At 41.9% G+C, this 17,424-nt stretch overlaps 1 protein-coding gene across 1 annotated transcript; it reads right to left on the bottom strand.

Annotated features, from left to right (window-relative positions):
• Positions 1-792: 792 nt before the first annotated feature.
• LOC117657607 (uncharacterized) lies at positions 793-10,797 on the bottom strand. The gene is made up of 4 exons (XM_087880555.1): positions 10,700-10,797; positions 10,183-10,504; positions 10,072-10,088; positions 793-1,151 (listed from the first exon to the last, which is right to left on the bottom strand). Exons 1-4 carry the CDS (start codon positions 10,740-10,742, stop codon positions 793-795), a joined length of 741 nt encoding a protein of 246 aa, XP_087736681.1. The 5' UTR covers positions 10,743-10,797.
• Positions 10,798-17,424: the final 6,627 nt, after the last annotated feature.

Below are 17,424 nucleotides of genomic sequence, written 5' to 3'. Positions count from 1 at the left end.
TTATATACTGCTTTACATTGCTTTACAGCCCTCTCTAAACAGTTTACAGGGTCAGCCACTTGCCCTCAGCAATCTGGGTCCACATGTAACCAACCTCAGAAGGATGGAAGGTTGAGTCAACCTTTTTCTAGTCAGGATCAAACTCCTGGCTGTGGGCAGAGTCAGCCTGCAATACTGCATTCTAACCATTGAGCACCATGGATGGATGGATGGATGGATGGATGGATGGATGGATGGATGGATGGATGGATGCATGGATGGATGCATGGATGCATGCATGGATGCATGGATGCATGGATGCATGGATGGATGGATATATGCATGGATGGATGGATAGATGGGTAGATAGATGAATGGGAGGGAGGGTGAAAGGGAGGGAGGAAGGAAGGAAGGAGAAATGGAAGAATAGTAGCAATAGCACATAGACTTATATATCACTTCACAGTGCTTCACAGTCCTCTCTAACCAGTTTACAGAGTCAGCCTTTTGCCCCCAACAATTAGGGTCCTCATTTTAACCACCTCAGAAGGATGGAAGGCTGAGTCAACCTTAAACTTGATGAGATTCGAACTGCCAAATTGAAAGCAGCTGGTAGTCAGCAGAAGTAGCCTGCAGGACTGCACTCTAACCACTGCACCAAACCATGTTTGGCATTTGTCCTTGTTTCTAAGATCCGCTTGTTGATGAGCTTAGAAACAGATCTTTCTGTTTTAAAAAGGGAGAGAAGATACAATTCTGTCATTTCTTGGTGGTCTTCTTTATTAGCAGGGAAAGCAAACCAATAAACATGTTTCAGTTCCTTTCAAGAGGTTTTGGTCTCACTTCTCTATCTGAATCAAGCACTGTGCACCTGTTCCCGATCCAAACTAAACAGTAATAAGTAGCCTCGTCTTCCACCAAGGCCCCCGTGATGGTCAGAGACATGGTGTTTCCTGACCTGGAGCCAGAGAAACGGGCTGGGACACCTGAGGGCCTGCTGCTGGTCATGTGTATTAAGAGCCTTGGGGTCTGCTCTGCCTTCTGCTGGATCCATCGTGGGTAATTGTTGTCAGTGATGGTTCCTCCACCATATCTACAGGACATGACGATTGTCCCTCCTAGAGCTACAAAGTCTGGATCTTTCAGGCTCTGCAGTTGCTGGACACTGGCTCCTGAAAGAGGATGTGGAATTTAGGGAACAAGAGAGAACATGGAATGAAGGAACATAAGGTGAATCTACACTGTGCACCCAACCCACAGCCAGCATTTGCTGCACGGCTTTCCACGTGGAGACCATCAAAAGGATTTTTCCACCTATCCCCTGATTCTCTTGGTCTCACCTAAGAAAGACAGGATGGTGAAGAGCAGAAGAACCCAAGCCATGGTGGACAATTAGATGATCTTCCTCAATGAATCCATCAATCATTGGCTTCAACCTGGCCTCTCTTAAATCCCTAGAGGGGAGGAATACAATTAGTATGCAAATGAGGTTGCTTTTAAAACCATGGTGATCCCTGTACTTACCAAACAGGAGGACTGTAAGGTTAACTAAAGGTTTAAGCTGTACTTTACTGATCAACATACGGCATTTGTGAGCTTAGAGATGAATAGATAAATTGGTTGAATCAGAGTTTGTGGCATGAACTGGAGAATCCTAGGGTGAAATCATCACTCTACTCTTAATCTCATTGGGTTGTCTTCATCCATGGACTTCATTTGCTCTATTTCTTTATATATAATTTCTCTAAGAAAATAGTAAAGCCATCAAGATACCACAAGGTGCCTTTTCCCCCCAAAAGGGAAATGGACTATGTTTTTTTCTTGAGGAAGAAATGCTTTTTTTTTCTTGAAGAAGTTTCCCTTCTCATCCAAGAGGCTTCATCAGTTCTGACAGGATGGTGGGGAGACCTGTCAGAACTGATGAAGTTTCTTGGATGAGAAGGGAAATGTCTTCTTCAAGGAAAGAACATTTCTTCCTCAAGGAAAAAACATTGTCTAGTTGCCTTTTTGGGGAGGGAAAAAAGCATCTTTGAGACACCCATGATCTGGATGACTGAGAATCTTCATAGACCTCAAGATATCTAACAGGAAAGACAACATATCAATATATAAGAAATAATCCCAAGGTTCTTATTCGGGATCCAGTAGACCCCACAAATTGGAGCCCTTATTTATGTGTTTGTTTAAATTAATTAATATTACAGAAGGTGGGGAGGGAATGAATTCCATATATGCTTCTCCACAACAAAGAATTCAAGGTGGAACGTCATGAGTCAGAAGTAAATTCCTCTTCTCAGTCTAGTTGATTCTCATCCTTTGTTTCTCCCTTCTGCCTTTCCATTCTATGCTATAAACCACCATTGCAATTAGATCAATGTATGGATAGTGCCAGCCTTATCTAGAAGGGAAAACATTTTTTCTCATTGCTACCATTAATCTGAACACCCAGCGTCCATAAACCAGAACTCCTCCTTGGGCTAAAATGTGAGACTGAGTTTAGAAAACTTGGCAATCCTGACCTCTACTGGTGATGTCACTATAACCTTGTTAGGTTTATGCAGCTCAGAATCTAGATAAATCCCCATGAGGCACTCTGAACACGAGGCAATTGAAATTCAGCCTTATTTTTGATCAAAAATTAAAAGCCGGGCATCTTTAATCCTTTGCCTTAAATCAAACAAGGCAGAGAGAGAGAAAAGGAAATGCTGTGCACTAACTAAAACTTTTTTTTTATATTTTACACATAGTTCATGTGCAATCCATCATTGTGTTAGAAGCATAATTTCTTATCCATTAGTTCATGCAAAAGCTCATGATTTTCCCAGCACTTGGGAACAATAGGGCTCACAAGGAAAAAGGAATAGACATTTTCTGGCACTTAGCCCAAAGCTTGCTATGGCTGTTACCTCACATTGGGTATTTACCTCTACTGGAAATGTCGCTATGACTTCAAGGTAGTTTTGGTGTTGGAAGGGCAGGTGCCAAGATTCTCTTTCCCAAGATAAAGAAGAAGCATAGTAACCAACATCAAATGAAATGGCAAATTTGCACCCACTTTTTCATGACTCTAAAGATGGTGGGTGAGAAGGAGGAATGCGAAGGGAAACATAGTTTTGATCCAGAAAAACATAGTTTTTTTTTTTTAATATAAAGTTGAAGACAAACAAAACCATGAAGGAGAGTAAATGATGTGAGAATGTTTGGGGATTTCAAGGGGACAAAATTTGGAAGAAATGTTGATAGAGCCAGAGAACTGAGCTAAGATGTTAAAGGATCTCGTAGTTTGCTCATATATCAGATCTGAGGTGTTGTATTAATTTCAATTTTTTTCTGCTCCTTTTGGTACAAAAGATTCTCACTGTTTCTCCAAAAGATGCTGAAGGAGAAGGGGGCTGATTCAAAGCAATCGGGGTCAAAATCTTGAAAAAAAGCAAAGAGTAAAGAACAGTTTCCACCAAGGACTTGCAATTTCAAAGGGGAGAGAAATGTTAGATCGGAAAGGGAAGAGTGACAGAATCAGAAAAACCTCCCTGAACAGAAATGATCAGATAAGATAAGAACCAAAAAGTGGGTATCCAGATTAGAAGGTTGATAAGAAGAAGAGGAAATACAACCAGCCCAAAGCTGGAAAGTGAAATAAAGGTGGACACTATGTCTGGTATTTCCAAATGGACCATTATGAGAAGCGTTCTGGTTAATCTAGATGCTAAATCATGCAGTCATAAGACAACTGATCCCATTCCATCCTCCCACCATAAAATCCCAGTCCAATTGTAGCATCCTCCTAAAACTCAGAGGTCATCATATCCCCAAGAGTCTAAAACGGAGAGACAGGAGTGAGGAAACACCTGACAGCTTGGGAAGATTAAGAGGAACCAAGAACAATATGTCACACATTTGTAGGTCATGCTTATCGGAGGTGAACTTCTGCAAGGTTTTTGTTTAGGTCTTCTGTGGGATTGTATCATTGTGCACTTGCCACTACCTATATAATACAGGCAATGATAATCAGCTTCATCCTCTGCCTGAAGATTGGAGATGGTTAACACGGCAGATGTTTTAGAGTTTTCAATAGAACCAGAGAATCGTTCTGGGATTCCAGAGGCTCTGCTGCTATCACGATATATCATGAGTTTGGGGACATTTCCAGGCTTCTGTTGATACCAGGAGGATTGCTGTGATCCAAATGTTCCACTGTTTATAGTACAAGTGATTCGGATGGTTGCTCCAGGAGATCCAGCCACAGATTCTGGTTGAGTCAGGACAACTTGAGAAAAAGTCCCTGGAAAAAAAAAACAAAGAGGACAGGAAAGACTCTATCAGCACAATCTTCATTTCAATCAGAAGAAATGTGTGGTAGGAACAGAAATTAGGAGATGGATCTCTGAATTATTAGAAGGAAGGCTATAATCACAGCAGTTTTTAGTAGAAATCCCAAGAGATCAATTACCCATAAAAGAGGAGGAGAAGAGCAGAAGAAGAGGAAGCCAAGCCATGGTTGGAGATGACATCGGAAGTGAATTGTCTGCAGATCCATCTGTCCTCTCTGCTCTTAAGCCTTTTGCCAGTGGGGAATTCAAATCCATGCAAATGATCTGCCTGCTCATTGAATCTTCCTCAGATATCAAAGCCTCCTTCAGATAAAAGGAAAGACCTTCCCTTGAAGGTTCCTTCCTGCCTGAGAAGGGGTTGGACCAGAAGACCTCCCAGGTAGAAAGTGGGCATGAGAATTGTCCTCATTTTAGCATCTTGATCCTTCCTTGTTCAGGCTGAGACAGATCCCTCTCAGCTTTTCAGGGAAATTATGGCCTTCAGAGATTTTAGGAATGAAAACTGTCCTTGTTAGGTTACAAGTTCATGTTTTCCTGAAAAATTGTTGTGCTCATCCCATGGGATCTCCAAGAGTAGAAAAAAAATTCACTTCAGAGGTGACATGGACTGCTAAGGTTGGAGCTGGTGTCCCACCATAATATAAAAAGGAAGCTCAATCCATTTATTTATTTATTTATTTATTTATTTATTTATTTATTTATTTATTTATTTATTTATTTATTTATTTATTTATTTATTTATCTATTTATTATTATTCACACTCTTTCCCATGCATTCTATTATATTTTGACTTTCATCTGTTTTCTGCCACTTGTACCCCTTGAGAAGGGACACATTTTCACATTTTCTCATTGATACTAACAGCCTGAATTAGGAACCTCCTTCAACTAGAACTCTGAGGACTAAAATTTGAGACTAAGTTTGCAAAACATGGCAATCCTGACCTCTGCTGGTTATGTCACCCAAGCCTCAAGGTACTTTTTAGGTGTTAGGCAAAGCAGAGGTCAAAATAAAGAAGAAGCATAGTGACCTACATTAAATGTAAATACCATGTTTAAATCTATTTTTTCATGACACTAAAGGAAGTGGATGAGAAGGAAGAATGGGAACAGAGGGGAACATAGTTATGACCGTAACCTTAACCTGAAACTCTAACCCTAACCCTATAAAACCATAGAATTTTTTTTAAAACACCCAACATTTAAGACCAACAAAGGAGAGTCCAGTTGTAGGCAATTTGAGAGGGATTGAAGATACTCAAGGAGGCAGAATTGGACAAATATTGACAGAGCCAGAAAAATGAGTGGAGATTTTAAAGAGTCCCTTAGTTTGCTCATGATTTTGATGAGGGCACTGCTGATCTCAGGAACTGTATTAATCTCCCATATTTCCACTCATTTTGTCACAACAAATCCTGACTGTTTCTCTGTAGGATGCTGAAAGAGAAGGGGGAGGATTAAGGAGAACCTGCACCAAAAGATATGAAAGGAAGCAATAATTCAACAGATCCCTTTCATTCCATCCACCTGGAAATCCCAGACTGATTATAACACCCTTCTCAAATTCAGATACCATCACATCCCTCAGAGTCTAAGTGGGTGTGACAGCAGGAAGGAAGTACCTGAGAATTTGCGAAGGATAAGAGGAACCAAGACGAAGATGTCACACGTTGGCTAGTCATGCATATGGATGTTCCCCTGCACAAGGTTTTTGTTCAGCTCTTCAATGGGACTGTAGCACTGTGGACTTGCCACTGCTTTCATAAGAGAGGCAATAATAATCACCTTCATCTTCTGCCACAAGACTGGAGATGCTTAAGACGGCAGATGTTCTAGAGTTTTCAACAGAACCGGAGAATCGTGCTGGGATTCCAGAGGCTCTGCTGCTATCATAATATATAAGGAGTTTGGGGGCACTGCTAGGCTTCTGTTGATACCAGGAGGAATATTGTGATCCAATTGTTCCACTGCTTATAGTACAAGTGAGTCGGACTGTCTCTCCAGGAGATCCAGACACAGAAGCTGGTTGATTCAGGACAAACTGGGAAAAAGTCCCTGAAAGAAAGCAAAGATGAACAGGAAAGACTCAGCACAATGTTCACTTAAGCAACAGAGACAGATGTGGTAGGAACAGAAATGTGAAAGTCAAAGTAGAGGAGAAACCACTTTTCTGAATTATTAGGAGATGGGGAAAGATCTAAAGTCATAGTCATTTTTAGCAGAAATCCCAAGTCATCAATTACCCATAAAGTAAGTGGAGAGGATGAGAAGTGGCAGCCAAGCCATGGTGGAAGTCAGGGTTGAATTGCCTGCAGATCCAGCTGTGCTCTCTGCTCTTAAGCCTTTTGCCAGTGGGGAATTCAAATCCATGCAAATGATCTGCTGCTCATCAATTCTTCCTCAGATATGAGAGCCTGCTTGAGATAAAAGGAAAGATCATCCTTTGAAGTTTCCTTCTCTTCAAGCATTCGGATTTGCTGGTGGAGCTTTTGTGGACACTCCCCTGTTTGACTGAGTGGGAACATTTGGGAAGGAGGTCAGAGCAGCTGCAGAGGACAAAGCTTCCATGAGAAATGTCCTCTCTTTCTCTCCTTCATCCTTCTTTGTTCAGCCTGAGAATCATTCCACTCAGCAATCCAAGGGAATTTTGGCCCAGTTTAGAGATGTTAGGAGAGGCAACAATGTTAGGTTACAAATGTATGTTTTCCAGAAAGCCTGCAGTGCTGCAATGCTCATCAGGGTTGACAAAAAATCAGTTCAGAGGCTGCATGGACTACCATACTTAGATAAGAGCTGGTGCCCCACCATGATATAAGACAACCATGGCCAAAATCTTGAAAGAAAGGAAAGAGTAAAGAACATTTTCCACTAAGGAGGTGTAATTCCAAAGGGGAGAGAAATGTTAGATCTGAAAGGGAAGAGTGACGGACTCAGAAGAAGCTTCCCTGAACAAAAATGATCAATAAGAATCAAAAAGTGGGGGTCCAGATCAGAAGGTTGATAAGATCAGGAGAAGGAAGGCAAGCCCATAGTTGGAATGTTGAATAAATGTTGAATAAAGACGTGCAATAGGGCTGTTGTCCAAATGGGATATTATGTGAAGTGCTTTGAGTGAATCTGTATGCTAAATGAGATATAATGACAGGTCAACTGATCCCATTCCATCCACCCACCATAAAGTCCCAGTCCAATTGCAGCATCCTTCTAAAACTTAGATACCATCAAACCCCCAAGAGTCTAAAATGGAGGGACAGGAGTGAGGAAACACCTGACAGCTTGGGAAGGCTAAGAGGAACCAAGAACAATATGTCACACATTTGCAAGTCATGCCTATCGGACATCACCTGGTGGAAGGTTTTTGTTCTGGTCTTCAGTGAGATTGCATCATTGTGCGCTTGCCACTACCTATATATACAGGCAATGATAATCAGCTTCATCCTCTGCCTGAAGATTGGAGATGGTTAACACAGCAGATGTTTCAGAGTTTTCAATAGAACCGGAGAATCGTTCTGGGATTCCAGAGGCTGTGCTGCTATCTTCATATATAATGAGTTTGGGGGCATTTCCAGGCTTCTGTTGATACCAGGAGGAATCCCCCGTATCAAGTGTTCCAGTGTTTATAGTGCAAGTGATTCGGATGGTTGCTCCTAGAGATCCAGCCACAGATTCTGGTTGAGTCAGGACAACTTGAGAAAAAGTCCCTGGAAAAAAAACAAAGAGGACAGGAAAGATTCTATCAGCACAATCTTCATTTCAATCAGAAGAAATGTGTGGTCGGAACAGAAATTAGGAGGTGGTACTCTGAATTATGAGGAGGAAGGCTATAATCACAGCAGTTTTTAGTAGAAATCCCAAGACATCAATTACCCATAAAAGAGGAGGAGAAGAGGAGGAGAAGAGGAAGCCAAGCCATGGTTGGTGATGAACATCAACACTGAATTGTCTGCAGATCCATCTGTACTCTATGCTCTTAAGCCTTTTCCCAGTGGAGAATTCAAATCCATGCAAATGATCTGCCTGCTCATTGAATCTTCCTCAGATGTCAAAGCCTCCTTCAGCTAAAAGGAAAGACCTTCCCTTCAAGGTTCCTTCCTGCCTGAGAAGGGGTTGGACTAGAAGACCTCCAAAGTCTCTTCCAACTCTGTTATTCCCTTTGAGTATCATGATATGCTGATGCAGCCTTTGAGGAGACCATCCTGTTTGTTGAGTGAGAACATTTGAGAAGGACTTCAGCTCACCTGTATATAGTGTGCATGAGATTTATCTTCTTGATCCTTCCTTGTTCAGGCTGAGACTGATCCCTCTCAGCTTTCAGGGAAATTATGGCCTTCAAAAATGTTAGTAATGACAACCGTCTATGTTAGATCACAAGTTCATGTTTTCCTGAAAAGACGTCATGCTCATCCCATGGGATCTCCAAGAGTACAAAAAAAATTCAGCTCACATGAACTGCTAAGGATGAAGCTGTTGTCCCACCATAATATAAAAAGGAGGCTCAATCCATTTATTTATTTATTTATTTATATTTATTTATATTATTATTCACACTCTTTCCCATGCATTCTGTTATATTTTGACTTTTCTCTGTTTTCTGCCACTTGTGCCCCTTGAGAAGGGAAATGACATGTTTTCTCATTGCTACTGACAGCCTGAATTAGGAGCCTCTTTCAACTAGAACTCTGAGGACTAAAATTTCAGACTAAGTTTGCAAAACATGGCAATCCTGACCTCTGCTGGTTATGTCACCCAAGCCTCAAAGTACTTTTGGGGGGTTGGGCAAAGCAGATGCCCAGATTCTCTTTGTCACAATGAAGAAAAAGCATCGTGACCTACATCAAATATAAATAGTATGTTTAAATCTATTTTTTCATGATCCTAAAGGAGGTGGATGAGAAGGAAGAACGAGAACATAGGGGATCATAGTTATGACCTAACCTTAAGCCTAACTCTAACCCTAACTCTAACCGTATAAAACCATAGATTTTTTTAGAAAAAACACCCAACACTTAAAACCAACAAAATCAACAAAGGAGAGTCCAGTTGTACGCAATTTGAGAGGGACTGAAGATGCTCAAGGAGGCAGAATTGGACAAACTATTGACAGAGCCAGAAAAATGTGTGAAGGTTCTAAAGAGTCTCTTATTTTGCTCATGTTTCGGATGAGGGCACTGCTGATCCCAGGAGTTGTATTAATCTCCCATATTTCCACTCATTTTGGTACAACAAATCCTAATTGTTTCTCTGTAGGATGCTGAAAGAGAAGGGGGAGGATTAAGGAGAACCTGGGCCAAAAGATCTGAAAGGAAGCAAAGAGAAAGTTTCGGTCCAAGGGGGGTAATTCCAAAGGGCAGAGAAATATTAGATGGGAAACGGAAGACTGAAGGACTCCAAAGAAGCTTCTCTGATCAGAATTGATCAATAAGAACCAAAACGTGAGTGCTCCAGATCAGAAGGGTTGATGTTAAACAGTCAAAACTTTTCCATCACTATGGCAGAGTGGACAGAGAAGAAGAGGAGACGAGGCTAGGTTGTAGCTGGAATGTGGGCTAAAGATCCAGAATATGGCTCTTGTCTCCAAACAACTATTATTAGAAATGATCTGGGTGAATCTCTATGATAAATGATTCATAATCCCTAATTCAATGGATCCCTTTCATTCCATGCACCAATAAACCCCACGCCGATTATAACACCCTTCTCGAATTCAGATACAATCAGACCCCTCAGAGTCTAAGTGGGTGTGACAGCAGGAAGGAAGCACCTGAGGATTTGAGAAGGCTAAGAGGAACCAAGAAGAAGATGTCACACGTTGGCTAGTCATGCATATTGATGTTCCCCTGCACAAGGTTTTTGTTCAGCTCTTCAATGGGACTGTAGCACTGTGGACTTGCCACTGCTTTCATAAGAGAGGCAATAATAATCAGCTTCATCTTCTTCCTCAAGATTGGAGATGCTTAAGACAGCAGATGTTCTAGGGTTTTCAACATAACCAGAGAATCGTGCTGGGATTCCAGAGGCTCTGCTGCTATCATAATATATAAGGGTTTTGGGGGCACTGCCAGGCTTCTGTTGATACCAGGAGGAATATTGTGATCCAATTGTTCCACTGCTTATAGTACAAGAGATTTGGATTGTCCCTCCAGGAGATCCAGACACAGAAGCTGGTTGATTCAGGACAAACTGGGAAAAACTCCCTGGAAAAAAAGCAAAGATGACAGAACGATTCAATCAGCATGATTTTAATTGGACCTAGGAGAAATGTATGGTAGGAACAGAAATCAGAAGTCAAAGAAATAGAGGAGAAACTACTTCTCTGAATTTTTAGGTGATGGAGGAAGAGTGTAAGACCCAGGTTTTCTTTCTTTCTTTTTTTAGTAAATATCAATTACCCAAAAAGGAAGAGAAGAAGATGAGAAGAGGCAGCCAAGCCATGGTGGATGATGGGGTCAGAAGTGAATTGTCTGCAGATCCATCTGTTGTCTCTGCTCTTAAGCCTTTTGCCAGTGAGGAATTCAAATTCATGCAAATAATCTGCCTGCTCATTGAACCTTCCTCAGATGTCAAAGCCTCCTTCAGCTAAAAGGAAAGACCTTCCCTTCAAGGTTCCTTCCTGCCTGAGAAGGAGTTGGACTAGAAGACCTCCAAAGTCCCTTCCAACTCTGTTATTCCTTTGAGTATCATGATATGCTGATGCAGCCTTTGAGGAGACCATCCTGTTTTGTTGAGCGAGAACATTTGAGAAGGACTTCAGCTCACCTGAGATGTAGATAGCGTGCATGAGATTTATCTTCTTGATCCTTCCTTGTTCAGGCTGAGACTGATCCCTCTCAGCTTTCAGGGAAATTATGGCCTTCAGGGATGTTAGGAATGAAAACCATCTATGTTAGGTTACAAGTTCATGTTTTCCTGAAAAGTCATTGTGCTCATCCCATGGGATCTCCAAGAGTAGAAAAAAAATTCAGCTCACATGAACTGCTAAGGATGGAGCTGGTGTCCCACCATAATATAAAAAGGAGGCTCAATCCATTTATTTATTTATTTATATTGATTATTATTCACACTCTTTCCCATGCATTCTGTTATATTTTGACTTTTATCTGTTTTCTGCCACTTGTGCCCCTTGAGAAGGGAAATATCACATTTTCTCATTGCTACTGACAGCCTGAATTAGGAACCTCCTTAAACTAGAACTCGGTGGACTAAAATTTCAGACTAAGTTTGCAAAACATGGCAATCCTGACCTCTGCTGGTTATGTCACCCAAGCCTCAAAGTACTTTTGAGGGGTTGGGCAAAGCAGATGCCCAGATTCTCTTTGTCACAATAAAGAAAAGCATCGTAACCTACATCAAATATAAATAGCATGTTTAAATCTATTTTTTCATGACCCTAAAGGAGGTGGATGAGAAGGAAGAACGAGAACATAGGGGATCATAGTTATGACCTAACCTTAATCCTAACTCTAATCCTAACTCTAACCCTATAAAACCATAGATTTTTTTTTTAAAAAAAAACACCCAACATTTTAGACCAACAGAATCAACAAAGGAGAGTCCAGTTGTAGGCAATTTGAGAGGGACTGAAGATGCTCAAGGAGGCAGAATTGGATGAACTATTGACAGAACCAGAAAAATGAGTGGAGGCTTTAAAGAGCTTCTTACTGTGCTCAGGTTTCTGATGAGGGCACTGCTGATCCCAGGAGTTGTATTAATCACCAATATTTCCACTCATTTTGGTACAACAAATCCTCACCCTTTCTCTGTAGGATGCTGAAAGAGAAGGGGGAGGATTAAGGAGAACCTGGGCCAAAAGATCTGAAAGGAAGCAAAGAGAAAGTTTCGGTCCAAGGGGGGTAATTCCAAAGGGCAGAGAAACATTAGATGGGAAAGGGAAGACTGAAGGACTCCAAAGAAGCTTCTCTGATCAGAATTGATCAATAAGAACCAAAAGATGAGAAGGGTTGATGTAAGACAATCAAAACTTTTCCATCACTATGGCAAAGTGGACAGAGAAGAAGAGGAGGAGACATGGCTAGGTTGTAGCTGGAATGTGGGCTAAAAATCCACAATATGGCTGTTGTCTCCAAACCACTATTATCAGAAATGATCTGGGTGAATCTCTATGATAAATCATTCATAATCCATAATTCAATGGATCCCTTTCATTCCATCCACCTGGAAATCCCAGACCAATTATAACAACCTTCTCGAATTCAGATACCATCAGACCCCTAAGAGTCTAAGTGGGTGTGACAGCAGGAAGGAAGCATCTGAGAATTTGAGAAGGCTAAGAGGAACCAAGAAGAAGACGTCACACGTCGCCTAGTCATGCATATTAGTGTTCCCGTACAGAAGGTTTTTGTTCAGCTCTTCAGTGGGATTGTAGCACTGTGGACTTGCCATCATCTGCAATAGAGAGGCAATAATAATCACCTTCATCCTCGGTTTCAAGATTAGAGATGATTAAGGCGGCAGATGTTCTCGAGTTTTCAACAGAACCGGAGAATCGTGCTGGGATTCCAGAGGCTCTTTCGCTATCACCATATATAAGGAGTTTGGGGTTATTTCCAGGCTTCTGTTGATACCAGGAGGAATCGTATGTTTCAATTGTTCCACTGCTTTTCTTACAAGTGATTCGGATTGTCCCTCCAGGAGATCCAGACACAGAAGCTGGTTGATTCAGGACAAACTGGGAAAAAGTCCCTGAAAGAAAGCAAAGGTGACAGGAAAAACTCAGTCAGCACAATGTTCACTTCAGCAACAGAGACAGATGTGGTAGGAACAGAAATGTGAAAGTCAAAGTAGAGGAGAAACCACTTCTCTGAATTATTAGGAGATGGGGAAAGACTCTAGGTCATAGTCATTTTTAGCAGAAATCCCAAGTCATGAATTACCCAAAAAGTAAGTGGAGAGGATGAGAAGTGGCAGCCAAGCCATGGTGGAAGTCAGGGTGGAATTGTCTGCAGATCCAGCTGTGCTCTCTGCTCTTAAGCCTTTTGCCAGTGGGGAATTCAAATCCATGCAAATGATCTGCTGCTCATCAATTCTTCCTCAGATATGAGAGCCTGCTTGAGATAAAAGGAAAGATCATCCTTTGAAGTTTCCTTCTCTTCAAGCATTCGGATTTGCTGGTGGAGCTTTTGTGGACACTCCCCTGTTTGACTGAGTGGGAACATGTGAGAAGGAGGTCAGAGGAATTGGAGAGGACAAAGCTTCCATGAGACGTCTTCTCTTTCTCTCCTTCATCCTTCTTTGTTCAAGCTGAGAATCATACCTCCCAGCATTTCAAGGAAATTTGGGCCCGTTTTAGGGATGTTAGGAATGGCAACTGTCCATATTAGTTCACAAGACGTTTATTTTTCCTGAAAACTTCCCGTGCTCATCCAAGGAGATCTCCAAGAGTTGAGAAACAAGCAATTCAGAAGCCACATGGAACTAGATAAGATAACAACTGGTGCCCCAGCATGGTATAAAAAGGAAGCTGGATCCACTGCACTCCCTAGAGCAGGGGTCTCCAATCTTGGCAACTTTAAGACTTGTGGACTTCAACTCCCAGCTGGCTGAGGAATTCTGAGAGTTGAAGTCCACAAGTCTTAAAGTTGCCAAGATTGGAGACTCCTGCCCTAGAGGTTTTCATCAAAATCAGGAATATGGTACAACTTTTTACAACTAGCACATTGCATTCAAAGATCACAATATTTCTCAGCTGCAGGCCACTTCTTCACATGGAGATGGCGGCCTGTCCGAAGTAGGATTTTAATGAAGGGTGAAGATAAGATAGCAATGGGAGAGGCTAAGGGGACATTTGATAAATATTAGAACAATATTTGAGCTTTGATATCTCCCCAAATGAAACCCAATTCTAAATATATCCAATAACTTGGGCTGCCTGCATGTTAGGCGGTTGTATTAACCTCTGAGCCACAAGTTCTCCTCCCTTCATCAGCTTGAGCCAGGGGAGAGATTAAATGTTTTTCTATTTACAACATTTACAACATCATTCACTTTAATATAATTCTCTAATCTTAAAATTATAGAGTATTAAACAATTAAACATTATAAGCCTATTCATCTTCTAGTAAAAATACAATAATAATAGCATTACACATAATTATCCTCCTCATCCTAATGCTAACAATTATCATCTTATTTCTACCTCTATCTTAACATATTTTCTATTCTTCTTTAATCTTCTGCTTTTATTTCCAGTTCCTCTTTTTACGCTCTAACCATTGATAGAAACTTCAAATATCATATAATATTCAGTTTGTTCTTTGTCCTTAATTGCTAGTGTTAATCTGTTCATTTCTGCGCATTCTAATCACCTTCTCCTCAACAGGAATGTCTTCACTCTTCCAATGTTGTACGAATACAATTCTAACTGCCGTTAGAACCTGGATAATGAAACAAGTATTCTCTTTATTATAGCTTTTGGGTAAAATCCCCAGCAAAGAATATCTGAATTGACAAAAAGACTCCAATCAATGTGCAATATAACTAAACTAGTATGGCTTCTCCAAGGATTATCACATTGCCTTGCTTCCTTGCCTCACAGGTTTTCTAGTAGTCCATCCCACTGCTCGAGCGGGATACCCTATATATATATATATATATATATATATATATATATATATATATATATATATATATATATATATATATATATATATATATATATATATATATATATATATATATATATTAATTTGATTTATATGCCGCCCTTCTCCGGAGACTCAGGGCGGCTTACAATGCGTTAAGCAATAGCCTTCATTCTTTTGTATGTTTTATACAAAGTCAGCTTATTGCCCCCACAAACTGGGTCCTCATTTCACCTACCTTAGAAAGGATGGAAGGCTGAGTCAACCTTGAGCCTTGGAGAGATTCGAACCAGCAGAAATTGCAGGCAGCTGTGTTAATTACAGGGTGCACTAAACCCCTGTACTATCAAGGCTCTATATCAGTCATGGCTAATCTTTTTGCTGTTGCATGCCAAAAAGCAGGGGGAGCGCGGGGGAGTTGCATGCATGCATGCCCACTCCGATAATTTAATGCCCCCCCACGCCCCATCCCCCCACGCATGAGCACGCTTCCCCCACGCTCCCCCCACTTTTGACACGCAATGGCAAAAATGCTACTAGCGGGCCCGGTAGGCCCATCTTTCACTCTCCCCAGGCTCCAGGGCCTTTCTTGGAGCCTGGGGAGGGTGAAAACTGTCTTCCCCACCCCCCGGAGGCCCTCTGGAGGCTGGAAACGACCCATTTCCTGACTTCCAGTGGGCCCGGAAGGCCCGAAAATCAGCCGGCCAGTGTGTGCATGCACAATTGGAGGTGAGCTAGGGCAATGCTCGTGTGCCCACAGATATGGCTCCGTGTGCCATCATGGCTCTCTATCATTTCAGAGAAATGTTTGGCCAGTCTCGTTTTCATAGCCTTCAGTGAGGGAGAAATCACAGCCTCTGAAGGCAAGCCATTCCGCTGGTTAATTATTCTCACCATTAGGAAAGCTCTCCTTGGTTCTACGTTTATTTATTTATTATTGAACGTTGCTTCTCTCCTTGGTTACTTTCCATCCATTGTTTCTTCTCTTGCCTTTTGGTGGTTTGGAAAACAGTTTTACACCCCTTGTCTTTGTAAGAGCCCCTCAAATATTAGAACAGTGCTATGGTGTCTCTCCTAGTCCTTCTTTTCACTAGACTGGACAAACCCAATTCCTGCAACCGTTCTTCGTATATTTTAGCATTTACATTGGGATGCAGCATTCCAGGTATGCAGTGGTGAAATTCAGATTATTTTTTTTTACTACTGGTTCTGTGGTCGTGGCTTGGTGGGCGTGGTGTGGCTTGGTGGGCGTGGCAGGGGAAGGATACTGCAAAATCCCCATTCTCACCCCACTCCAGGGGAAGGATACTGCAAAATCCCCATTCCTTCCTCACTCCTGGGGGAAGGATACTGCAAAATCCCCTTTCCCTCCCCATTCCTGGGGGAAGGATACTGCAAAATCCCCATTCTCTCCCCACTCCTGGGGGAAGGATACTGCAAAATCCCCATTCCTTCCCCATTCCTGGGGGAAGGATACTGCAAAACCCCCATTCCCTCCCCACTCCTGGGGGAAGGATACTGCAAAATCCCCATTCCCTCCTCACTCCTGGGGAAGGATACTGCAAAATCCCCTTTCCCTCCTCACTCCTGGGGGAAGGATACTGCAAAATCCCCATTCCCTCCTCACTCCTGGGGAAGGATACTGCAAAATCCCCATTCCCTCCTCACTCCTGGGGGAAGGATACTGCAAAATCTCCATTCCCATCCCACTCTGGGACCAGACAGAGGTAGTATTTGCTGGTTCTCCGAACTACTCAAAATTTCCACTACCGGTTCTCCAGAACCTGTCAGAACCTGCTGGATTTCACCCCTGCAAGTATGGTCTTACTAAGGCTTTGTAAAGTGGTACTAGAACTTCACGCGATCTTGATTCTAGCCTTCTATTAATGCAGCCCCGGATTGCAGACCAGGATAAACCATATTTGGCATTTTCTCCTTGTCTCCAAGACCCCCTTGAGTACTTGATGTTGAGTTTAGAAAGAGTTGTTTCTGCTTAATGGCAGAGGACAAGGAATCGGCCACTTTTTAAATTATTTTCACAAGAGTAAAGTACACCAAAAAGCAGAAGGATAACCTACTTGTGTTAGCCAAGAAAGCCAATTTTAGGGAGACGTGCTGGAGGGAAGACGATGTCTCTGTTTTTTTAAAAAAAAATGAGAGAAGATAAAAACATGTCATTTCTTGGTGGGTTTAAGGTCTTCCTTATTAGAAGGGAAACCAAACCAATGAAAGGGTTTCACTTCCTTTCAAGGGTTTTTGTCTCGCTTCTCTATTCGAATCAAGCACCGTGCACTCATTCCCTGTCCAAAGAAAACAGTAATAAGTGGCCTCATCTTCCACCGAGGCCCCCGTGATGGTCAGAGACATGGTGTTTCCTGACCTGGAGCCAGAGAAACGATCTGAAATGCCTGTGGCTCTGATGCTGATGTCGTATATTAAGAGCTTTGGGATCTGCTCTTCCTTCTGCTGGAGCCATCGTGGGTAATAGTTGTCAGCGATGGTTGCTCCACCATATC

Source organism: Pantherophis guttatus, chromosome 17 (assembly GCF_059756535.1).
Source record: "Pantherophis guttatus breed Tessera chromosome 17, ASM5975653v1, whole genome shotgun sequence".
NCBI classification, from domain to species: domain Eukaryota; kingdom Metazoa; phylum Chordata; class Lepidosauria; order Squamata; family Colubridae; genus Pantherophis; species Pantherophis guttatus.
The sequence above is the reverse complement of the archived record's forward strand: the minus strand, read 5'-3'. Positions and strand labels throughout refer to the sequence as shown.